Genomic DNA, 25,514 nt, shown 5'->3' with positions numbered 1-25,514 from the left:
GGGCCCCCCCCCCCCAATGTAAAGTTACACATAAAAAAGAATAAAAAAACTTTAAAAAATTAAAAGTCCCCCCATACATACACGCATGCAAGCATGCGTCGGGGGCGCATACGTGCAAAAACGACGATTGCGCCCATTGTGCCGCACATGTTGCAATTTTAAAGCTTGACATGTTTGGTGTCTATTTACCCGACTTTTATATTTTACCAAAAAACTGGGTAATAATAAATGTTTCCTAACATTATGTAAAAAAAAAAAAAAATCAGTAATTTGTCCTAATTATAGTAAACAATAAAAAATGCAGTGGTGATTAAATACCACCAAAAGAAAGCTCTATCTGTCCCCAAAAAATTGTATAAAATTCATTTCAGTACAGCGTTGCATGACGGAATAAATGTCAGTCAAAGTACCGCAGCGCTGAACACTGAAAAATGGCCTGGACAGGAAGGGGGTCTAAACACCTGGTCTTCAAGTGGTTAAGGTACTTGAATGGATTTGTAAGATTTAATTCCTGAGTTAATGTCAGTGTAAAGCTGAGCTCCAGTGAGGTCTTACTGGTCTTGCATTGCAGGAATGATAGAGAGCTGCAACCAGTCGGGTAGTGAATGGAAGGGACTTCAGGGGACTGGTTGCAAATAGAGGAGGAAGCCTAAGGGAGTGAGGAACGAGGTAACTATATCATATTTTTCATTATTCCCTAGGGCAAGATAAGCACTTAAATCTTGTTTTTCTAGAGTTCAGCTTCAAGTCCACAGTTTAAAGCCTATATAAAAGCACCATATTTGCTTAGCATTTCCTAACTTTCCAGTCTCTCCAAGACTATTACAGTTTAGCAGTAAGAGAAAATGTTTGTTTGAAACTCTGTTTATTGAACACATATATCCACCCCGACACCATTATACTGTATGTAATATAATGTAATATATACTGTACACTTACAAAAATGATAATACAATAGACACAACAAAAAACTCAAAAACAATATAGCTCATATGCCATACAAAACATCACAAGGGTTTCAGATACACCAATGAAAAAAGAGAACACAGCAACGGATATCCAAATAAGGAACAATTACCAAAGTCTACTTTTGGCTCAGGATGCAGACAACCACTTAAACTGAAAGACAGGAGAAATCACACCAATTACTTAAAATTCCAAGAAAATGTTAGATTAATGGCTAACCATTCAAAATTGATAATTTCAGTATCTGATAGATGCATATGGGTTGATTGGCTCATGGACCTCTTATATGATTGATTGGATCTCTTGATTATATAGTTGACAGAGACATTTTATGTCTTTTGCAGACTTCAAAGCCAAGATCTCAGTTATCCACCTTCAATGGCCCACCCACATTCCTGGTCTGGAGTCTAATTGGAGCACAGTGCCAGGGAAAGACTATGGGAAGGAGGGGATCTACCAAAGAGGGAGCTGACTGGAGTTCAGCCTTAACTGCAGGCAACACAAAGACTTTATAATGCATTGCCCTTGTTGTCCGCCAACCCAATCCACCAGTAGAGCTTGGTACTTGGCACTGCTGTGTTTGGGGTTGGATGTGACACTACACCCTGCACGTGGGAACGGGGTGGAGGGTGCACCTATAAGACTGCTGAAAATGACCTGAAGGAAGAAGATGTTCGGATCAAGAGGCATCACTTAAAGCAATTAAACATATATCAAGATCAGGACTTCATCAGGCATCCGGCTTTCACATACAAGTGATCCGGGTGGCTGGGAACACAGCTATGGAGATCTTGCCACTGAAATCCCTAACAGAAAAGAGGCATGTGCTGGACTGATGTGTCATTATTCATACAAAATAAAATGAGCACATATTGGTGGTCCTTACAAAAGAAGCCATCAAGTTAGAAATATGTGAATTGTCAAAGTGATTTGAAGCTTCAGGCTCCGTCTGTTATTTTTATCTTTCCTTCATGTCATGAAAAGTCATTGACTTGGAATCATAAATAATAATTATAATAACAATAATAATAATCATCATCATAGATCATGTCAGGGCACACTATACTGTATGTTTTTACTGACTCAGTAACATTATAAGCGGTGAAGCACAGATCAGGTCAGATGTACTTAATAAAAAGTGCTTCTACACTTACAGAGAGACCACTACTTCCATAAAGGGAGCAAGGTTCCTTCTCTGCAGCATGCGGGCAGGGGACAGGCTTTTCTAGCTGATTTAAACTGTGCTTTCAATTGAGATTTAAACCGTTGAAAGACCTAGGATGAATGGCAGTATTGGCACCATGAATCACAGAATTAAAAGAAAAGTTTGACTTGCCTTCCTTTCCTTTTACTTTCATTCCTTTGGGTCAAAAGTTATAGTTACCATGGTTGGTTTGTCTTTTTTAAGCCAGAGAACGAATCCAACTGCCCTGTGGGATTAGGAAGGAATTTTTCCCCTTAAAGACAAAATTGGCCACAGCTGAACAAGCTTTTTGTTTTGCCGTTCTTTGGTCCAAACCCAGTGTGGTTTGTGAGAGGCTGAACTTGATGGACATGTCTTTTTTCAGCCAGAATCACTATATATTACACTTATGATACTAATTTACATTGGCAAGGAAATTACTTTAAGTGTAAAGAGTATGCTAACAAAATAATTTGTTATAGCCCATCACAACCAATTATTTTTCAACCTTAAATGTTGCAGTGCAGGGTTGAAAATACAATAAGGATTTTGGATGATTGTTATGGTCAATAATACAAGGTCCCATACTGTGTTTTATTTGGTACAATTGATATAAAACCAAGTCTATACATATTTGGAGATGCTAATAATGTCTGCCAATTTCTCTCGGATTATTTAAAAAAAAGGCTGGAATAACATCTATTCTATCTCACCAAACATATTTTATCTCAAACTGTGGTTCCCTCTTCAAGTAACCTTGGAATTTTAATTTTGCCAAGGGAAAATGAATCGTGACTGCTGCATACTTTCCTCCTAGCTCATGAAAATCAGACTTAATTCCCCTATCAACAGAAGATGTGTTAACAAGAAACAGAACTTTAATGTCTCCATTGTGATAAAAAACAAAAGAGTTTTTTTTTGTTTTTGGAAAAGTCCTTTCTCCGTCATAAAACAGTTCCAGTAATTATAAGGTATTAGGAAAATATAAGTGTTTCTTTTAAATAAAGATGAGTAAATTGATCTGCTGAGTTTATGTACTGTAGCTGATATCAGTGTATATCAGCCGATTCAACAAGAAAGTTATGTTGCTATGTTTCCTGCTGCATTCATTAAGTAATTGAGAATGACATCCTAGAAACTGGAGTACAGAAGTTTCCTAGAACTCCAACTACTATAATGAAGCACTATATGAAGCACTAAGAGGCCCAGATAGTCTTTATTGAACACCTCTTTGTTATACAGTTGTTCACTTTCCATTAATATAGTTAAAAAATCCCAGAACCTGGTCATTCCATGTATTGTTTGGTTTTCTAGGATTGTTTTGGACAGTTGCAGCCACACTTGGTTAAAGGCCCTTTCTGATTAGCAAATCTTTTATTCTTATACTAAAAATGATTAGCAAATCTTTTATTCTTATACTAAAAATTGGTAGGTGCTGAATTATCTGTTGATACTCAGAAGAAGATATCTAGAAGGAGCAATGGAGGATCTACTGCTACATTTAAGTGCTAGCTATAGAAGTACTGGGATCCATCATTTCATAGGCCAGCAACGAGTATTATTTTGAATTCCCTCAAGATTAAGTTCCTAATTATTCTTGAAAAGTGAAAACTGAAGATTGCTCCCAGCTGTTATAGATCCTTTTTGACTATATCTTAGAAAATCCTCTAATATGTTGGAAGGCCCCTTGAGATGATTTCATGTCAGGGATGCTACAAATGAAAATGATAGTGCATAAGGGCCAGTGGAAGTCTTCAAGTTCTCTTCTGTCCTATCAAATAAGTTACTAAAGTAATATTGTCCAAGAAAAGTATTTTTACCTTTCCAGAACTGCTTTGTGCCTTCACAAATTTCTTCACAGTCAGGAGTTCTCAATGACTTGATGCGTAAGTCTTCTATATGGATGTCCATTTGTCCTAGAAGTAGAAATCTTCCAAATGAGCTCCTCAACTGCTTTGATTTGCATATGTATTCACGATACCAGGTTAGTTATTTTTCAAGGAAGCTCCTGAATGAAGATGTGCTCTAAAACCCACCTGTTTATTAACCATTTTATATTATTGCAAAAATATTGGGATGGAAAGACTGGATCTTTCCATCCCAATTTAGATTTGATAACAGCAGATGCCCTGAATTCACCTGCGTTCCAATATATTTTTGGATCAAAGATGCAAGGAGAGTATTGACATTGTTTCTCTTATTATGTAGCCTGTGGCTGCTATAAACTGATAATAATGGCTGTTCTATTGTCCTCCATGAGCATTAAAATCTAAAGCTAACCATACATGGCTAGATTTATCTCTCTGTGGGCTGAACAAAAGAGATGACTCAGTTCCCCTCTCCCATGCTAAACAGTGAGGGTGGTGGAATCTTTCCATTCAGTTATTGTTTTCAAACAGATGGCTGTCTGAATACATGAACAGTGACTGCACCTGACTGGATGCAGTCACTGTTCAGCCAACAATGTTTCCACTGGCTTTTTGGATTTTGTAATCACAGTTTGATGAGCCAGGTGGTGGCAATCATTTAGAGCAATCATAAAATGTGTCTGTTAATTTTATATTTATAGCTTATTTCCTATTAAAAAAGTACCTTTGCAGTGGGTCTATCCCCACTCTGCAAAGGTTAACTGCTTGTTTATTTCTAGGGGTATGGTGTAAAGCATGGCTCCAAGACGGGCACCTGAAGTCTACCTCTCATGCGCTCCAGCAGTCAGGGGCCTGCTGCACTGATAGAGGTGAGCAGCGACTTCTGGGGGAGCAAGAATGAGGTAAGTAAAAGTCCTCTTTACAATACCTCTAAACATAAATGAACAGTTAAAGTAGTATTAAGGTCTGGACGTTTTTTACCTTAATGCACTCTCTGCATTAGGGTAAAAACAGCCCAGGACCTTTTTTTTACCTCAGTCCCCCCCCAGTCTCCTCTCAACTGTGTTCGTCCCCGCCGCTGGTCCCAAAGCGATCCTCCGTACCCTGAAATTCCGGTTTGCGGGGGAGGATACTGATGGCAGAAGGAGCCATGGGCTCCTTCTGCCATCATTTAAAGAAGGAAGGGGCGTGGCCTGCCACAGGGCGTGTGTGTCTATGGATGCACACAGCCGCTGCGGGAAAGAGCGGAGACGAGTGCGCACGGGTGCCTCCATTAGAACGATGGTGGCACCCGTGCAGGGGGCGGGGGGAAGAGCATGGCGGGGACACACTAGAAAACGAGGAAAGAAGTACTTTAAAAAACAAAAAAAAAAACCAGCCTCCAGCAAAGGAGGGTCTCCTTAAAGGAGAAAAAAAAACAAAAAAACTGTGGCTTTAACATCACTTTAACCCTTGATTTGTGGGGTTAGCCCCAATTGTTTTAGTTTTTTTTTTTTTTTTACCCAGAGGTAGGCTTTAATATCCCAAAAAGTGGGCCACTCCTTAGATACACCTTTTATATACACCCTTATATACACCTCTTCCGCTTCACATTGCGGTAGACACGTGGGCTGGTGGAAACAAGCCCCTGAGCTTACTTCCAACTGCCAGAGATGTCACTCCCAGGTCATCCTTCTACTATTAATTTGCAGGCCTACCAAGTGGTTAAAAGGCAAGTGTTTTTAGTTTTAACATGGCATAGGTAGCTCTGCGCACTAAAAACTCCTTCTGCCACTTGTCTGTTACAAACTGCAGAACTTCTGCCAAACTATTCTCCAGTATATCTCTGTGAAATTACAGAGATTATATAGTTATTATAGTTCACTATTATTATAGTTAAGACATTTCATTTAATTCCAGTGATGCCACACTAAGGTAGGAGGGAACCATCTCTGCACATGCACAATGCTTCTCAACTGTCATGTTGCAGAAAATAGTAGTCTCCGATTGTGGCCCACCATAGTAGGCATGCTAAATGCCACAAAGGAGAGTTTTGCTTTCACACAAAATATACACTAACATGGAGCAAGATCATGCTCTGTTCTTTAAAGAAAAGTGGTTCTATTTAAGCTAAAAATTATACCATAGCATGTTAAACGGAAAAATTCCAGCAGAGCACTAATGATCTATAAGTACTTCAATATTCTCTTTGTGTTGCATAGGAAAATCAATAAAAAAATAAATGTAGGAATATATCCAACTTGAATTCTGGATTTAGTTGAACGTGGAAAACTGTTCTTGGCATTTTGCCACTGAGCTTCTGTGGATATGCTTCAACCTGGCTCTAGAAATGTATTTCACTGTTGTGGATTGTAGGCAATGACCTTACATGACCACTTTAATCATAGCAGACATGAAAATCTATTTTTCTAACACTTTATTTTCACAATTTCTTTAACCACTTGAAGACCAGGTGTTTCAGTGTACGTGGCCAGTCATATAGGCACAAAGTGCCAAGACGTACACTGTACGTCTCCCGTCACGAAGGGGTTAATCACCACTACAAGTTTTTTTTTTTTTACTGTATAATAAAAAAAGTACCGAAAATGTTGAAAAAAAACCTGTTCTCCCTACGTTATGTTATAAAACATCTATTATTACCCAATTTTTTGGTAAAATATAAAAGACGGGGTCACGTCGGGTAAATAGACACCAAACATGTCAAGCTTTAAAATTGCGCGCACCCGTTAAATCTCAAAAAACTACAAAACTCAAAATTGACCATAGCCGACGTTTTAAAAGCTTTTACCGCTCATCAGTTTAGTGTTATCAGTGATTGATGACCCTAGAATTATTGCTCTCATGCCGACGTTAGTGGCGATATGTAACATGTGCGGCGCAATGGATGTAATTGTCGTTTTCGCACGTAGGCGGGCTTGACGCATGTTTGTGGGGGCAGGGGACTTACATTTTTTTAAATTGCTTTGATATGTGATTTTTATTTTTTTTAGTAACAAATTTTTGTAAACCTTTTTTTTTTTTCCACTGAACTCTATTGCTATAACATAGGGAGCAAGCAAGCTCCCTATGTGATTGCCAATTTGCAGTGACAGGTCCTCTTTATGGAGACATCAGGGGTCTTAAGACCCCTAATGTCACCTAGGGACCCCCAGAGAAGCTGATGAAGCAGAGACATGCTTCACCAGCTTCTCTCCGGTTTCTGTACCGGAGAGTGACACTGCATGCAGGCAGTGATGCAATACACATCACTGCCTGTTACAAATATAAAGTTATTTTAAGTCCGATCCTCCAATCAGCCGTCCCCCAGGTAATCGGTACTCACCAGAGTCGGTGACTATATATAGTATAATCACTCAGGAGCGGAAGACTTCTGATCTCCCAGTTCCGATTCCCTCAAAATCACCCGACAGCAGACCGAACACTTTCAAGCGCTTATCCCTTGCAGTCTACGTGGAGGTCCCGGCTCTCTGTTGAAAGCAGATGCCGGCTACTCTCATCCGTGGACAACAGCGGTTATGTACGATCCCGATCAGTGTTTTGTTAGGGTTATGGGAGAGAAAAAACAGCCCTCATGGTGCGGTACATCCAACAAAGTATATTTATTTAAAAATAGCAACTTACATCAAAGTTTCAAAACATCAGCCGGCCAAATAGAAAAAACAGGATAAAAAGCTCTCACATGAAAGCCACTAGCATAGTGCCTACTAAACAGTGAAAAGATCTGCCCCTTGACACGTTCCGTCACCTGACATATTCTGAAGGTCAATTTGGTGGATATATATATATACCTTTCTTAACAAGGTAATATATTATTTTATAATTTATATCTACATTTAATTTTCTTTATGGAAGCATTATAATTTACCTATAGCGCTGTGTTGTTATTTGTACAGTTAAGGAAGCTGGTCGGCGGGTAATGACTTGTCATCTAGCTTCCTGATTAGCTGTGAAGCCGGCCGGCATGTAATGACTTGCTGCTCGGCTTACTGATTAGCAGGGAAGCCGTCTCCATGCCCAGCTGTCACCAGGTGATGGAGAACCATGGAGCCAGCTTTCTGGGCAATCAGGAAGCCAGGGGGTGGGTAGTGACTCGCCGCCTTGCTTCCTGATTGGACAGCTTCTCTGCCTGGTTTTCTGATTGGCCAGAAGCCAGCTCCATGTTCCCTAGTGACGAGGGAGCATTAAGATAGCTTCCCGGCCAATCAGGAAGCTGGGCAGCGTGTAACGACTCGTCACCCGTCTTCCCGATACCGGATAGGCATCAGGAGCATTTGGGCGAGTACGAGGCTGTTTGGCTAGCTTGATGCTGATTGGCCTGGAAGCTGTCTTCCCAGTCGGGAGGCGGGTCCATGTTCCCCTACAGCACTCTGAAATAACTAATTGTACATGATAAAGATCAACCTACTGTGCAAAATTACGAATCGATTCGGCATACCGAATAACTAATTTGCCCAAAATAATGAATCATTCTAACGTAATGAATATGACGAAACAAAATATTTGCTTGACAAATAGAAAAAAAATATACATTTTTTTTGCCGGCACACATGCCTGACAGGTACTGCACTGTAGTGCTTTTGGGGTTTGCATATACAAATATTACATAGCTTCTTTGTCCAGGGAAAATGCAGGTACATTTATATGAGTACACCAGCTATTGTTAGATTGGGGGAAACAAATCATAAGAAATAAATACATGTTACAATCCCAATGACCGCTGGAGAGAATGAGCATATAAATGTAACCATTGATACTCCTGGAATAGCAATGATTACAGTTATGTGCTCATTCCCTCCAGTGGTTTCTTATATTGTAATATTGTATCTCCTTACTAACATATTTTATTTCCTAACATTATTTCCTATAATACTAACATATTTTTTTTCCTATAAGTCTCAGCTCCATCTACGAACATTCATATTTTCCCCATTCTCACAACAGCTGGTTATCTCATCCAGTATATGCAGTTTTACTGAATGAATTGGCCATGCAATTTTATTTATAAATAAACCCCCGGTTTTCTGTGTGCTGGGTTAATTGTAAGTATCTGTTCTTATTCTATATGTATGTACACTGCACTGTAGCACTTCTCGTGTGTTGTATGTTGGGTGTGATTCTTAATATTTGTTTTTATTCTATATGTAAAGCAGTAGCAGCTGCACTGCAGTACTTCTCTTGCCCTGTATTGTAATTCTCAATGTCTGTTCTTATTAGTTATGTATAGTTGCTGCACAGTAGCACTTCTTATTCTATATGCTTTGTAGCATTATTAGTATTTGATCTTATTCTTTATGTATGGTCAGTGCACGGTAGTACTTTTCTTGTTTTATGCTGTTATTTTCAGTATTTCTGTTTGTGTATGAACACTTCATTGTAGCAATCTTCTTGTTCTGTATGCTGGGTTTAATTATCTGTATCTGTTCTTATGTGTACAGATGTTGCACAGAACCATTTCTCTTTTTTTATATAGTGCCTTTAATTCTCATGATCTCTTATTATACCTAAATTGACACTGTACAGTAGTATTTCCGATCATCTCCCTGCAGAGATCAGTGACTGTCAGTCACCGCTCCCCGCAGGGATTTCCCCCTCCTCTTTCCAATCCTCCAGCGCTGAGTGGAGTAACAGACAGGGGAGGGGACGGGCATAGCTGACTCTGCTTCTAGATAGACAGAGCCCGCTGTCAATCAGCCAGAGGAGTGGATCTTGACAGTATTGTCGGGACCCGTCCCGGCTGCGGCGCTCTCTGCACATAGTGTGCAATAACCCGCTATACACTGAGTTTTGGGACACGGGAGGACATTAATATATGTCCTTCCGTGATCCTAAAGAGAACTATGGGAAAAAAGTTTACCTCATAGTTCTCCTTTTAAGGTACTCACAATAACATGCATTATGGCGTGTCACGCATGTTGGGTTAAGATAGCCCATTCTTTATAACTGGGCTGCCTGTAGGCGGGGTTCCCTCTTGGGGGTGTTGCGTGTGTGTTCCCTTCTGGGTTGGCTGTGTAACCCCGTGCATGCAACTTGAAACCAGACACCCCACGGTCAGGGGCCACGGCCTTGGCCTCGTGCAAACACTCCCTCACGTGTAGTACTGCGTACACAGGGCCTCATGGCTTCAACCGCCTCTGCGGTCTTCGGCGCTTCCTCCCCCTTAGGGAGGAAGGCCACCATGAACGGCACCCTGTGTCAGGCATAGCCCCAATGCACACCTACCCTTCTCAGATGGTTACAGCCACGATACAGTCCAACATCACACTCCGGTTGAACCCCACCTTCTCAAAGGTTGGAGGGAGAAGAACCAGTCCACACAGATAGTCTTTTTGTTGATTTTACTTGAAGGTAGAACAGAACAAAGTATACGTTTCAGCCACCCCCGGGTGGGATGACGGCACAATTCTTGTTACTTGCATGGTAATACACTTTAGAGAGAGAGAGGTACATCAGCCCAGGTGCAGCCCAGAGTCCACGACTACTTCGGCCATAGGCCCACTGGCAAATATTGTCAGTCTTCTAGCACTTTACTATTCTCCGTAATCCCCTCCTTTGTCAGTCCTAGCACGGTGGGTTTCCTTGTAGCTCTACATAGTCCTAGGCCTGGTCCTGTCCTTCCCATGGACCAGCATATAGTCCAGAAACAGTCTCTCTCCAGAGACTCTGCAGACAGTCCTGGACTTCTCCTGTACTCCTCTGAACAACCCCCTCCCCTCTCGGGCGCCCCCTATAAATCAACCTCTCCTGGGACACAGAGTTTCCCCAGGCCAGAGCTGCATCTATCTCCAGGGCCCCATGGGGGCATCTAGTGGCCGTTGGCCATACTGCACCTACCTACATGCCAATGCACCACAACGGCTGAAAAATGCATGGTATATGCGTTGTGATGCATTGCGGTGTGATGGGTTCTACTGTACAATGCATTGAGGTGCCATTTACAATTCAGCCTCAAGTTTTTACATTGAGGCTGCCGTATACTCAGAAAGGTCAGCTTTCCTAGATCTGTATTTTTCCATAGTGCAGAGTGGAAGGAAATGTGGTGGGGTGTTCCTTTAAGATGCTCTGCTAAAGGGCCCATGTGCATTGTGTGGTAAAACTCACACTTTAACTTTGCATTGCCACAGCACAAACACAGCCTCAATGTAAAAACTTGAAGCGTTGCAGTGATAACCACTACGAGGCGACAGCGTACTGCTGCCATTAGTTCGGCTGCGGCGGATGCTTGGCTGTCTCCGAGGCGCTTCAGTGCATTTCTCGTAATAACCATTAGAGGGCGATAGCGCACTCTGCGATAGCACGACAGTGGTGGATGGCAGGCTGTCTTTGGTAAACAAACGATGGCTGCTCTAGACTAACTGTCGCGATGTTTCCTGAGGAAGTTCTTCCTGTTTGGGCGGAAGTTGTGTTTCTACCTTTAGAGGTATGCATAGATGGATGCAGTGGGAAGGAAAACGCTGCTGGTCCGGCATTTGCCGACTGAGCTCAGTCTGCAGGAGCAGAGGGAGCTGCTGGAGAAGAGCGGAGCGGCCAGTGTGCGCCTGTGTTCCGGGAGGACGAGGGGGAACTTGGTAAGAGAAGAACACAGATCCCCGGTGTCTTTGGTGGGGCTTTATCTGTGTGTGTGTGTATATATGGTGTTATTGAAGCCACGCCCCTCTGTATGCTCCAACCATGTGTCATGTATGCAGTGAGTTCTACATGTTCATTTTTAGCTCCAGGATTGATCTGTCATGTAAACTTACATTGGTCCAGCTTGGCTCGATGTAAGTATCCATATCCCGAGGGCTGCTGAGAGAGCTGAAAATCACTATAGTAGTCCACACTACATACAGTGACAGCTGAGATCTTCCAGGTCAGGAATGGACAACTCAGGCCCGATGTTCTGTCGAAACTTCCAACTCCTCGAGATCTCCAACCATCTGACTTCCGGTTTACTTAGAAGTAAGAGGTTTGGCCGAGAAGGCTGTACTGCACGTGCGCCCCCTGCAACGTTTCCTTATACACATACTACACAGCAATAAAGTATTAAAATGAACTAGGGTCACACTAATACAGCACGCTATTAATCTGAGTTGCCCCACTTTATCTGCGTCGCTTGCGGCAATATTGAGTGGGGCAATTCAGATTAATAACGTGCTGTATTAGTGTGACCCTAGTTCATTTTAATACTTTATTGCTGTGTAGTATGTGTATAAGGAAACGTTGCAGGGGGCGCACGTGCAGTACAGCCTTCTCGGCCAAACCTCTTACTTCTAAGTAAACCGGAAGTCAGATGGTTGGAGATCTCGAGGATTTGGAATTTTCGACAGGACACTGACAGCTGTGCTTTAACTACAAATCCCACCATTCCTCTGCGAGTCATGCCTGTAACTGTCAGTCTTGCAATGCCTCATGGGACATGTAGTTCCACAGCAGCTGAAGGGCCAGTGTTGCCCCCCCTGTTCTAGGTGATGTCATCTGCACTTCTCCACTTCTCCCACTGGTGGAGGTGTAGAGCAAGAGACTCCCTATGATCAGTGTGCAGAGCTGCTGGAGCCACAGCCTGAAGATCACAACTGTCACCTTTATGTAACACAAACTACTACAGTGATATTTATCATCCTCGGTGGCCCTCTGGTCATCAGATATGAATGGATACTTCGAGCCAAGCTTTACCAGAGTAAGTAGCCCCCCAAAAAATTGGAGTTCTGCTTGTAATGTTTTTAATGGGATAGCTTACATTAAGGAAAAAAAATTCAAATAAAATAACTATAAATGCAAACACTTTGTGTAAAGAAATCAGTGTTAATTTTTTGCATCGGGGTCAGCAAAGCATGGCAACCACAACCAGTGGATTGCAGGTGCTCTGCACAAGCTTCTGCAGTCTGTTCCCCCCAGGTCCATTCTGAGGTCCAGATCTTCGTGTTATGGGACTGGAGGAAGTAATTAATGGACTACAAGTGCAGTGACGTCACCGCGCTTGTACTCCATTTAGATCTAAGACTGCCTCCTGCTGCGGTGACAGAAGGGACTTAGTCTTTTTCATTCACAGATCCTGTAAATGGATCTTTGAATGAAAGATACAGCTGTGTGCCCGGTGCCAAATTAAAATAATTTTAAAAGATACAGGAGCTTTCGGCGTGAACTACCCCGCAATTTAGTTAAGGGGCTGGTGAAGGAGTCACTTTGGGGGCTGTGGACTGTGACCATATTTCATGTTGCACCCTAAATGTTGGTGTAACATGAAACATGACCAAAACGGTGGACTGTTCTTTTAAGTCGGGATGCACCGATACCACTTTGTTAAGACCGAGTACGAGTACCGATACTTTTTCTTAGGGACAGGTCACATTTTTTCTAATGCAATACAAACTAATGATTTTAGGTAAGTTTCTTAATATTATGATTCATGAGATGACGAGGGAGCATGACGCCGGCTTCCCGGCCAATCAGAATGCCGGGTGCTGCGTCATTACACGACACCGGGCTTCCGGATTGGCTAGCTTTCTGATAAATCGGGAAGCCGGGCAGCGCGTCATTACACGCTACCCGGCTTCCTGATTTGCCGGGAGGTCGGCTCCATGCTCTCTCATCACAAGTGACGAGGGAGCATGACGCCGGCTTCCCGGCCAATCAGAATGCCGGGTGCTGCGTCATTACACGACACCGGGCTTCCGGATTGGCTAGCTTCCTGATACAGGAAGTACTCGTGCTAGGCATCGGTGCATTTTGGCGAGTACGAGTACTCACCCAAATACTCGGTATTGGCACCAATACTAGTATCGGTATCGGTGCACCCCTACTTTTAAGCAGTCCTTAATACTTTTAGATGGCTAATTCAGGAACCAGGTTTGCTGGGCTGTTTGTTAGATATGAGAAGGGCACCATTTTGGCTTTGGTTGTTTCAGGAGAGCCTGACTGATGCAAGAGACGACACTGAATACTTAACCTCTAAGGTGAGTCTACACTTGGTTCTCTTCAAGCGGTATAGTTTCCGGCGCATTGTTCAACGCTTGACTTTTCCAGCAGTGTGGAATAACTACATCCCCTGCTGTGCTCAGTGGTTCCTCCATTAGCCATCAGGTCACTTTTGTGTCTCTGAGTTCAGAGAGAAAATGTTGAAAATGTCATCTGAAATCTGTCATTGGTCTAAACATTCTATTTCTGTTTTTGTTTTTTTTAGAAGCATGTGGCTTTTGCAACGTATCCAAATGAATATGCTGCTGCAAAGGTATCAACTCCTGTTTTATATACTGCATGTCTTCTACTAAGACTATCTACTATGCTGCCTTATATAAGGCATGTTGGCTATGCATATCATAGTATAAACGGATCTGGAACAAACAGGCAGATGTGGAAATGTAGAGTTCATTCCGGGCTCCTAATCTTTATACTTGGTTCAAGTCATAAATTACTGATGCCATTAGATCAATGTGACAGATGGGTAAATAGTATATCCAGAATGAGAGGCCAGCAATGGCAGTCTTGGTGCTTCCCCACTAGAGTTTTTGATTTAAAACCCCAACAGCAGTTTCATGCGGTATAATACTTACCTCTTCATTGGCTATTGTGTCCTGTCTTTGCTTTGATGAAGCGCTACAACCTCCATTAGAATCTTTGGTGTTTTTAGGTGTCCCCTGGTGTGGACTGTGGTTTCATCTTCTGACTCGTGTCTCACTACAGGACCAGTTGGGATGTGGGTGCTGGTGGTTGAAACCTTAGCAGCCCCACCAATACTTTGTAAGTCACTGATCGGAATAATGATGTAGTTTAGGACCGCTGAATATCTGGCATGCTTGTTCCAAATCAATGACAGCATTGACACCTGAGCCAGCTAGGAAACTGGCATTTTTTAGAGAAGTCACCAATTCCTGTCAGTACATGTTTCCTTTAATGATACGTAATCGGTTTAGCAAAATAAAGGTGTTTGAAGGACATCAAGTTTGAAAAACTCTGCAGCCGTTCTTATGGAAATACAGAGGAATGCTTTTTTCCTCTTCTTGCAGAATGTTGTTGTCTCTATTACTGCATGTTTTTTTTATAGGTCTCCTCATATAAAGTCTCTAAATGTTATTTCAAGCACCTAATTTATGAAATTCCATTTAAAATGTACAAGCGCTCTGAAATGACCACACACTGTTTCATTCCCAGGCTCTTTCAGTACTTCACCAGCTCACAGTGTTAGGTCACACACTTGTGGTTGAATATGCTAAGGAGAACCTTGTTCACTTACCAGACCAGCCATCTTTCTCTGAAAAAAAGAAAAGGTTTGTGGATTTTTATTTTCTATATAGATTAAGATGTGATTAAACTACATAAAACATGTGTGCTTATCTTGTTAGTGTTATGCCATGGAACCTACACCCACTGTAGGTGACACCACCACAAGGGCATTAAAGTAGTATTAAGATCTGGGCTCAGACTCCCGGCGGCAAAAGTCGCCGGGAGTCTGTTTAAACAGCCCCGATGCTGGCGACGTACACTGTACGTCGTCAGTCACGAAGGGGTTAATGCATTATCTGCATTAGGGTAAAAACGGCCCAGCACCTTTTTTCTACCCCAGTCCCCCACACACTTAGCTGTCAGCTGCGCTCGTCCCCGCCGCCAGTCCGAAGTGATCCTCTGTTCCCCGAACGTCCGGGTTGCGGGAGGAGGATACTGATGGCAGAGGAGCCATAGGCTCCTTCAGCCATCAATCAAAGGGAAGGGGCATGGCCTGCCACAGGGCTGTGTGTGTCTGGACGCACACAGCCACGGCAGAAACGAGCGGGCACGGGTGCCTCCACTAGATCAATGGTGGCACCCGTGCAGGGGGTGGGGGGAAAAGCGCTGCGGGGAGCCACTAGAAACAAGGATATAGAAACGTTTAAAGAAAAAGAGCAACAGCCTCAAGCAAAGGAGGGTCTCCTTTTAAAGGAGAAAGTAAAAAAAAAATAGGCTTTAATATCACTTTAACTTTGCTAGGGCTTGGACTTGTGTACTTAGTCTTAGTTCACCTTTCTTTGTTTCATGTTGCACCCATATTTAGGGTATAACATGGTCACATTCCAGAACCACCCTAACACATTTACCTGAAGTGCAATGTCTTTCTCCCATCAGCCTTCTGTCTGTGTTTAAACTCAGCATAGCTGTACATGACTAAACCTACACAGTCGCATCATCCATTCACAAATCAGTTAACAGGGATCTGTAAATTAAAAGAGAAGTCCCACTGTGGCACAGGGATTCGCAGATCTCAGTGGAAAGAAAAAGTGCGGTGATGTCAAGTCACTTCCTCCAACCCCATAACGGTAGGTCTGTACCTCCATCCCGACCTGGGGCAGGCATGTAAACACTGTAGGTTTTAATAAATTTACATTTTTTATTTTATTATTTATTCATTTGAGTGCATTTATTGTTATACAAGTGAATTTTTAGGTGTGGTCTAGTGGGCCATATATGGGGACGTCGGCTTCAAGATCTTCATGTTAAGATCTCTTGGTGTTCCCACTCCTTCTGTTGCATTAGTCATAAAGTAAGATAAATGACAAATTCAGAAAGAGTGAGATCCTTCTAAAGCCAATGCAGATGTGCATCCCTGGAAAAATGGGCAAAAAAAATATTTGGACACCATGGTTAAGAGATCTAAGATGACTATTGTAGGGTATTACTTTCCAACTGATTACAAAAACCAGTGCTGAGAAGACATGGCCCCATAAGTGCATTTTGTTTTAAGACACGTGTATCTGCAAAGCCTGCAAAAGATGAGCCTTTCTCATTAAATTAGTCAATATCTATGTAGACCCCATAAGCAGTCTGGACCCAAATGTCAGTACCACATCTGCTTGTATGTACAGCCTCCCAGGAGCCAGTGGCCTCCGCAGCACTGCCCAAGCACTGACAACCGGTTATAGAGAATAATGGAGAATTGACGGTGGGATGCAGCGGTGTCCAAGGTTTTATACACATTTTGACTAATTTGATGAGAAGGGTGGGCGAGGGCAGGGTCTTTTGGAGCTCTCTATATTTTCTACTATTCTCCAAGGAAACATTTAAGTGCATTATAAGCCAATTCAATGTAAAGTTTCACGTTTTTATTCCGGTAGAAACATTTCTGGCTGTTATAATTTCCTGTCTTTTCTCTCAACAGTGGGGACAAAGCAGATGAATGTAAAGACTCAAAGCTCCCAAGCCAGGTTTCCATTGAGAAGGGAATAGCACCAAATCATGGGTACGCCATATTGATTGACAACTACCATTATGATTGTGTCTGTAAAGCCTCTCACATTGCAACATGTATGTCTGCATTAAACAAAACAAGTGCTTTCCAAAGCACTAAAACTCTAAGTTTTTTTTTCTAAAATGCTTTTTTAGCAATATCAATTCACAATTTCAAGGAAAACTATAGCTCCAACTAGCACCGGTGTTTCGGTATCGAGTACGAGTAACAATATTTTCTTTCGGTACTCGCCGATACCGAGTACCGATACTGGCATAGAGCTGGCTTCCCGGGAAGCTAGACAGCGGGTAATGACATGCCGCCTGCTTCCTGATTGCCCAGGAAGCCGGCCCCATGTTGTTTTGCTGGCTCGATTGTGGTTGGCCTGGAAACTGGCTTCTCAGCCAATCAGGGAGGCGGGTCATTACTGATTGGCTAGGAAGCTGGCTCCATGCTGATTGGCCAGGAAGCCGGCTCCATGTTCCCCCTACGGCACTGCCAGTCAGAGGAAGTTTTCCTCTGCCTGGAAGTTCCGCTATCGGAGCATTTGGACGAGTAATCACCCAAATACTCAGTACAGTGCATCCCTAGCCCCAACTATAGCCCTAGCATTTATGTGAAAGTAAATAACCTTTTAGGGTGCTCAGTTGCCTCCAACAGTGTGAGGTCATTCTTCCTGCCCCACATCTTCTAGCCAAGTAGGTTGGACTGAAAAAGATGCTTGGCTCCAATTAAGCCAAAGACATTTAAGCTCCTTGCTGTGTGTAAAGGTACACACACAAACACACACACCTGCATTTAATGGTTTTATCAATAAAAATCATCAATATCAAATATTTGAAAACATCTTTTTTTTGTATAGTATACAGGTATTCCTCACTTAACGACCGAGTTCCGTTCCTACGACCAGGTCGTTAAGTGAGGAACTCTATACAGTACTGTACTGCATTAGTACAGTACTGTATAGCGTTGCCGATGTACAGTACTGAACAGTGTACTGTACATCGCGCAATGAAAATACTCACGGGGACGCGCTGTGAAGAACGGAGGACGTCACTTCCCCCGGTGACGCGTCGCACTGGCGCTGACGCGCGAGGTCGGAGGTCGCTCGGAGGACGGTCGTAAGTGCGAGTGGTCGCAAAACAGGTAAGTCGTTAAGCGAGGAGTATCTGTAGTTTGTAATTATAAACATATGCAGCCACTGAAGTGCCACACAGCAGATTTTTTCTATTGTTCCTCTTCTTATTTCACATCTTTGGTTAGCTGATTTATTGAAAACAATGCACTCTGTGTATGGATAATATCTTATCTCAACGGCAGGAATGACCTTGGGTTCACCCGGGGCCGTAGCTGATTGGGCTGACACTGATGGCTTCCTTACGGGTTTGGATGATTTGGCAAAGCATTACACATAATCTCTCTGGACCAATCGCAATTAAAAAAAAACTTTTTGTTTCTTAGGGTTCCAGCTTATAAGGTTAATAGGACAGCCAGGAAAGTAACTTAGCTAGAAGGAAAGGTTAACGATGGCAGCCTCCATATTTTGCTTGTGACCTGTTTCCTTCAACCACAGTTGCAGTGTTTGTAGGATAGTAAGGGCCCGTTCACACCAGATGCAGTGCTTTACGGCCCGATTCTTGCCAGAACGCACCGCCTCGCATTGCGGCCGGCACACTTTTTTTGTGGGGCGGGAGGGGCGTGGCAGGCCGTAGAAGTGAATGGCACCGTTGCTAAGCCCTCCGTCTGCAATGCGATCGGCTGCACGGGATCGCAAGGCACATTATGCCTGCGGTCCAGTCCGCTGCGATCAAAATGCAGTGAGCGCTATTTTCATAGCACCGGACCGTAGGCATAATGTGCCTTGCAATCCCGTGCGGCCGGAGGGCGTGGCAGAAAATTGAAGTGAATGGCACCCCTCCTGCCTCACAAAAAAGTGAGCCGGCCGCAATTCTGGCCAGATTCGGGCCGGAAAGCACTCAGGGGTGTGGAATCCATATCGCCCGACGCCCAGGACATGCACTTTCGGGCGCCGGGCGAGTTTTTTTTTTACATTTAGCCCTGCTCCGGACAAGCAGAGCTAAATGTACAGCGTGGGTCCGCCGCTCGTTTTTATACAAGTGGTCTAATTAGATCACTTGTATGAAAGGATCGGCGGCTATTGTGTGCGGTCACCGCCGCTGTGACCACGGCACACAAGCTCACCATAGAGGACGTTCTTTGTCTGCTCTGTGTAATCACTGAGACCGTGGCACTGTGATCACAGCGCCACCTGTCTCAGCCGTCAGGAACTGCACAGATCAGTTCTGTGTTGGAGGGCAGGTTCCATAGAGAGAACCTGTTGTCTCCAAACTATCACATAGGAGTTTTAAGCCCTATGTGATAGGAATAAAATGAAGTGGGAGAAAAATAATAAATTAAAACAAATAAAGTTATAAAAATTAAAAAAAAAAAAAGTGATAAAGTAAAAAAAAAAGTTAAAACCAACCACCCTGCCACCGTCATCTGCATGCAAATAAATGCATGCATAGGACATTGTGCGTGTGAGTTGAGTGCTGCCGCCATTGCACTGTGTGCCGTATTGTGGTAGCCAAGCAGCAGCACTCTCCTTCGCGCACAATGTGCATTAAAGGAGAACTATGGGGTCAGTGTTTTTCCCCATAGTTCCCCTAAGGGTCACAGGAGGATATATACTAGCGTCCTCCCGTGACCCAAATCTCAGTATACCGCGAGCTACAGCTCACTATATACTGAGAGCGCCGCAGCCGACACGGATCCTGACATTACTGTCGATATCCACCCAGCTGCATGATTGACAGCTGGCTCTGCCTATCTAGAGGCAGAGCCAGCTGTACCCGCCCCCTCCCCGTTCGTTCCTCCAGTCAGTGCTGGAGGATCGGAGCGGGGAGGGGGAGAATCCCTGCAGGGAGCCGTGAGTGACAGTTACGGCCCTCTGCAGGGACAGGACGGTATGTGTTCCCTCACTTCCTGATCTAAAGAGCCGACCTGTGACAGTTTCATTGTCACACATTGGCTCGAACTATGAGGCTGAGTGAAAATCACTCACCTCATAGTCCTCCTTTTAAAGAGCAAGCTCACTTTCCCAAGTAATATGGGAAAAGGGAATTACCCAATCAAATCTGAACCCCTTCCCCACCAACTTCCCGTGCAATCAGAAAGCGGGGCAGCGACTAATGACCCACCCCGGTTTCCTGATTGGCCCAGGAAGCCGGCTTCCCGGCCAATCAGGCCATTATTCACCGCCCGGTTTCCTGATTGGCTGGAAAGCCGGTTTCCTGGCCATGCACGATCAAGCCGGCCAAACAACTTGGAGTCGGCTTCCCTAGCAATCACGAAGCTGGGTAGCATGTAATTACCTGCTGCCCAGCTTCCTGATGGCATGGGCAGGCTTCTCGGGCAAACAGAATAATTGCTCGTGCTCAATACCCAAAAACCTATATCAGTGCATCCCTAGTTTTGATTAAAACAATTTTTTTGTATTGGGACAAGTACATTGTCATGAGGGACAAGTAGATTGGGCCCCCGCTTTAGCCCTTAGACAAGTAGTTTATTTTTTTTAATTTCCACACCCCTGGCACTGCAACTGGTGTGAACAGGCCCTTAAAGTAATTAACTTCCCTTGTTGGCTGGAGTTCCTCTTTTTTAAAAAAGGTTGATGCATTATAAATGTATCAATCGGTATTTTTAGAATGTATATTTTATTAGATGACGACGTTTACGTTTTTTGATGTAGTTTCTGTGCTCTGTATACCATTGGAGTGTAAACTGAGCCTGACTCTAGGTGGGCGCTTCTAGTCGTAATGATACAATATAATGCTCTGCTAGTGAAATTGTTATATAAATGTACACCTCTTGGAAAACTCCAGTATTCATTTGGGAAGATGAGATTTCTACAGCTGTGAGAATTGTTACAGGCCAGTCTATGGTAAAATGCGTGCATGTTAAATATTAATCCGAAACCTGCACCAAGGTCTTACTGGAAGTAAACATCTATTTTGAGATCTGGTTTTATAACTTGTTGTACTGACATTGTGTTCTATACCTTTTTTATCTTCGTGTTTTCCAGCATGTACATACCATATACTTTTCCTAAACACTCTTTCCTACTGTTCTGCTGTGTAGTTTTTTGTATCCTTTTATTTTTTGGCTATTGGGGTGTATTCTGAAGATAAGTGTGTTCATATGAATAGGGAAACTTTTTAGAAAAGCGGTGTAAAATGTTTGTTTTGTCACACCATGCCGTGTCCTTGTTTTCACTGCTGTTATAAAGATTTGAGATGGCAAGCGCCTGAGGTTTTCTTCAAAGTCCTAAAATGAAGCGGAACAAAAGCAGTTTTTAGACTGAGCTGTGCATGCGCATCTCACTGTACAGTCTTGGCACGATTGTGTGCCTGGATTAGGTAACTCCCATGTACGAGAGTTTAATTTCACATCCGGGCCAATCAAGACAGTCTAAAGACTCTGAACCCAGAGAAAGACCAGGAGAAGATGGAAGTGCACATTTCATGCTGTTATAGCACCAAAATGTGCAGAATACCCCAGACGTATTGAAGTACTGTGCATTCAACTACGTATGAAGCTTAGTGAACAAAACCAGTCTGTGTGAGCCCTTACTCAGAACAGAACCAGATTTAGTGCCTGTATATTTTAGTTATTATTCAGGATTTATATAACGCCAACAGTTTGTGCATCGCTTTAAAATATAAGGAAGACATTACAATCCCAATACAATTCAAGACAAAATGGTAAGGAGGGCCAGATGACTATATATCTGCATTAAATGCATTAAACATTGTGAAACCTAGTTGCTGTACAAAAAAAAACAAAAACAAATTGGCAAAATAATGGGCATATTAATGTGGATAAGGAAAAATACAAATTGACTTCTTGAGGGTCTTTCCATGAAAAAAAGTATATTTCCGGTTGACAGGTGTAAATATTTATACCCAACTTTATTATTGCGCATTGTACTATATGCAACATATGCAAATAAATGGCTCCATACACATGCGTAGCATAAAAATGCGCAAAAACAGAATGGAACCGAGAAGCGTCAGGCCAGTGTATTTCTGCATATTTTACGTGCTTACCATATGTACGTGCGTACAGTTCATAAAAATTTCTATTAGGAATGATGCATTGTGGGAATGCAAATAGTGCACGCATATACGCACATACGCTCGTATTTATGCATATATACGCAATATACAATTTTGCTCTTGTGTTGTGTGTGAATGAGGCATAAAAGATGGTTGAAAAATAATTTCACAGTTTATACTGTATAATGTATAAAGGCACGGTTAGGTTGCAAAAGATTTTTCATTGCAAGATCCAATGTTGTGATATGTTCAAAACTATAAGAAACATTTAAAGGAGAATTATGGTGTGAGTGGAAAACACTCCTCATCCCCATAATTCAAGCCGACCTTTGACCCTGAAGCTGTCACACTTTGGCACTATTGATCGGGAAGTCTGCGAACACACACTGCCGATCGCTGCCGATATCGGGTCTAAACAGACCACTGATATTCTGACTCCGATCGTTGTGATAGCGAAATATATCCCTTGCTGAGACCTCTATGCCTGGCCTGTATAAGCAGATATACTCACTGCGGACAATCCTCGTCAGATAGCTGAACTCGTCAATACTGATTCATTCAAAAGAGGTGTTTATTCTTTACATCAGGATTACAGCAGATGATAGGAACAGCAGTTGAACGGTTGTAGTATTGTGCGGTCAGAAAATGATGCCTTTCCTACGTACTGTGCAGATTACATGTGTGTCCTGTTACATGTGGCTTTCAACTGTGCCCATGACACAGGAAGTACTGCACACAGGAAGCAGGAAGGGCTACACTAGGGGGAAATACATCGTCACATGAGGAATAATTACAGAAATCATGTTTGTTACAACAAAAGGCCACTAGATGGCAGCATAGGATAACACATGGATTTAGCTATGAGAAAATAGTTAGGCAAATCACACTATATAAATTCTAACCTATATAACAATGCTAATATTAACTGAGGCTATGCATCTCGTATTCTATGCTCCTGTTGGGGCGGCACAACTGATATTTCCCTTTTTAAAATAGAAAAAGAGATTGAGAACACAGAGTCCTCAATCTCTTTTTCTGCAGCCCCTGTTTATCAATGAACAGGAATCCTCTATGAGTGTTCCTGTTCATTGATAACATGAGAACATTGTTTACTATAACTACAATTATGAATGAATGGGGGTGATGTAGATCACTCCCATTCATTCATAATTGAGGATATAGTTAACATACCATATTCTAAATTATGTACACACACTCAGCGATCACTGATCACTGAGTGTGTGTACCTTGCTTTTCTCTCTGACACGCTGTCACAGGAGGCGCTCTCGTCCTGCAGCGCTCGGTTGGCTGTCACTTTCTTTTCTCCCCGCTGGAACAGCGCCCATCGGGGAGAAAAGAAACCAGGGATGCGCCGATGAATCGGCCGAAACATGGCTCTTTCGGCATTATGCCAAAAGTGCAATTTTCGTCCGATATGTTTCGGCGCCGATCTATCGGTGCATCCCTAATATTTAACCTTTATGTTGTAGAGATCTGAGAAAGGCAGTGGTTGAGTACTTTAGCAAAAGACCCTGGACAAAGCTGACACCAAAATTGCTGTGCGTTGTCGGCCCATAACAGGTCTTAAGAGATGAGTGCATTCCTGACAGATCAACAGGCATTTTTCTGTACTTGCACAGTCATTAACCCTTTCGCTGCCAAGCCCTCCGGAACATTTTTCAAATCAGCTGGCCAAGCCATTTTTGAATTTTTTGCAATTTTTTTCCTATTGATTTGATTTTCAACTGCTGGGTTGCTAGCGTTTGTAAAAGACGCCCCAAACCATATATTTTCTGAAAGCGCAGGCCCGGTAGAATAAAAAGATGGTGATAATAAATTTGTAGGCCCTGCGATAATTGAGCAAATGTTTCTCAAATTAATATTAAACCGATAAAAATACACAATTCAATTGTTGAAACACATTTTTTATTTATTTTTTAATAATTTTGTATTCATTTGCTTACTGTTGGGGGGGCTACGGTGAAATCTCTGGGGTCTAAACAGATCCCTGACATTTCCCTTTTGAAATCGAAAAAGAAATTGAGGACACCAAATCCTCAATTTCTTTTTCTGCAGCCTCAGCACTCAATGAATGGGAAACACTCAGTACAGAGGCTTCCCATTCCATTCAGAAACTGCTGATAGTAAAATATTTACTATCAAGCAGTTTATGAATGGGGAGAAGCCTCCATAGGGAGTTCTACTCCCCATTCAGAAATTCATGAATAAACAGGCTGTAATGTAAATCACAGCCTGTTCATTCATAACTGGGGATACATAGTACTATGGGGGTTATTCACAAAGCTGCCGAAGGATCTAGCCATAGCTTCGGCTGATCCTTCGGCTAGCTTCGGCCCCAGGACCCCTTCGGTTGAGTAGAACTGAAGGGCTGCTGTACGGGCTATTCACTTGAGCCCGTACAGCTCCCGAAGTTGGCCGAGCGGCTCAGTCGAGCCGAAGGCATATGCTTCGGCTCAACTGAGCCGAGGTGAAAGCCGAAGCTGGAACGGCTGGCCGACAACCTGCTACTGACAGCTTGGCGGAGCCAGCCATCATCTCACGGTTGGCTCCGGCCACTTGCATGCAGAGACAGATCAGCGTCCCCTGGTTAGCAGCTAACCACGGACGCTGATGTGTCATTACACTGAGAACCCGGCGGAGCCGCTGTGATATCACGGCGGCTCCTCCAGGTTCTCAGTGTGTAATGACAGTTCAGCATCTCCTGGTTACCTATTAACCATGACAGCTGGACTGTCATGAGAGCTTGTCGGAGCCGGCTTTGATATGACCGCCGGCTCCGACAAGTTCTCATTGTAATGACAGCTGGTCCCGTCCAATAGAAAACAGTTGGGTGGAGCTAGCTGTCACTGCTAACTCCGCCCAATCATTTTCTCCTTTTTTTTCTACTTTTTCTATTCTGCTCGGTACCACAGAGGTACCGAGCAGAATAGCTGAGCTGAATGGCGCTCTGCCGCATTCGGCTATTCACTCACTGATGTTTGGGCCCTATGAGAATAGACCGAACAGCAACGAGCTAAGCCGATCCAGATGTTGGATTAGCTAAGTCAAACTCCTTCTGCCCTTCGGCCGACCCGAACCCAGCCGCAGCAAGCCGTTGTACGGCTGATTTCAGTCGGTGTACGGCTGAAATCAGCTGTACAAGCCTGAAGTGAATAGCCGAACGGCGTTCGGCTCACTTCACTTCG

The 25,514-nt window shown here is 43.1% G+C and overlaps 1 protein-coding gene across 1 annotated transcript in view; it reads left to right on the top strand.

Annotated features, from left to right (window-relative positions):
- Positions 1 to 11,403: 11,403 nt before the first annotated feature.
- RNPC3 (RNA binding region (RNP1, RRM) containing 3) overlaps positions 11,404 to 25,514 on the top strand; it is a 38,370-nt gene continuing 24,259 nt past the window's right edge. Inside the window, exons 1-4 of the mRNA XM_018558289.1 lie at positions 11,404 to 11,582; positions 14,177 to 14,224; positions 15,145 to 15,260; positions 17,123 to 17,203. Of these exons, the coding sequence (XP_018413791.1) occupies positions 11,445 to 11,582; positions 14,177 to 14,224; positions 15,145 to 15,260; positions 17,123 to 17,203 (383 nt within the window). The 5' untranslated portion in view covers positions 11,404 to 11,444. The remainder of the gene's footprint in view (positions 11,583 to 14,176; positions 14,225 to 15,144; positions 15,261 to 17,122; positions 17,204 to 25,514) is intronic.

Source organism: Nanorana parkeri, unplaced genomic scaffold (assembly GCF_000935625.1).
Source record: "Nanorana parkeri isolate BGI_ZX_2015 unplaced genomic scaffold, ASM93562v1 scaffold330, whole genome shotgun sequence".
NCBI lineage: Eukaryota > Metazoa > Chordata > Amphibia > Anura > Dicroglossidae > Nanorana > Nanorana parkeri.
This window is presented reverse-complemented; position numbering and strand designations above follow the sequence as displayed.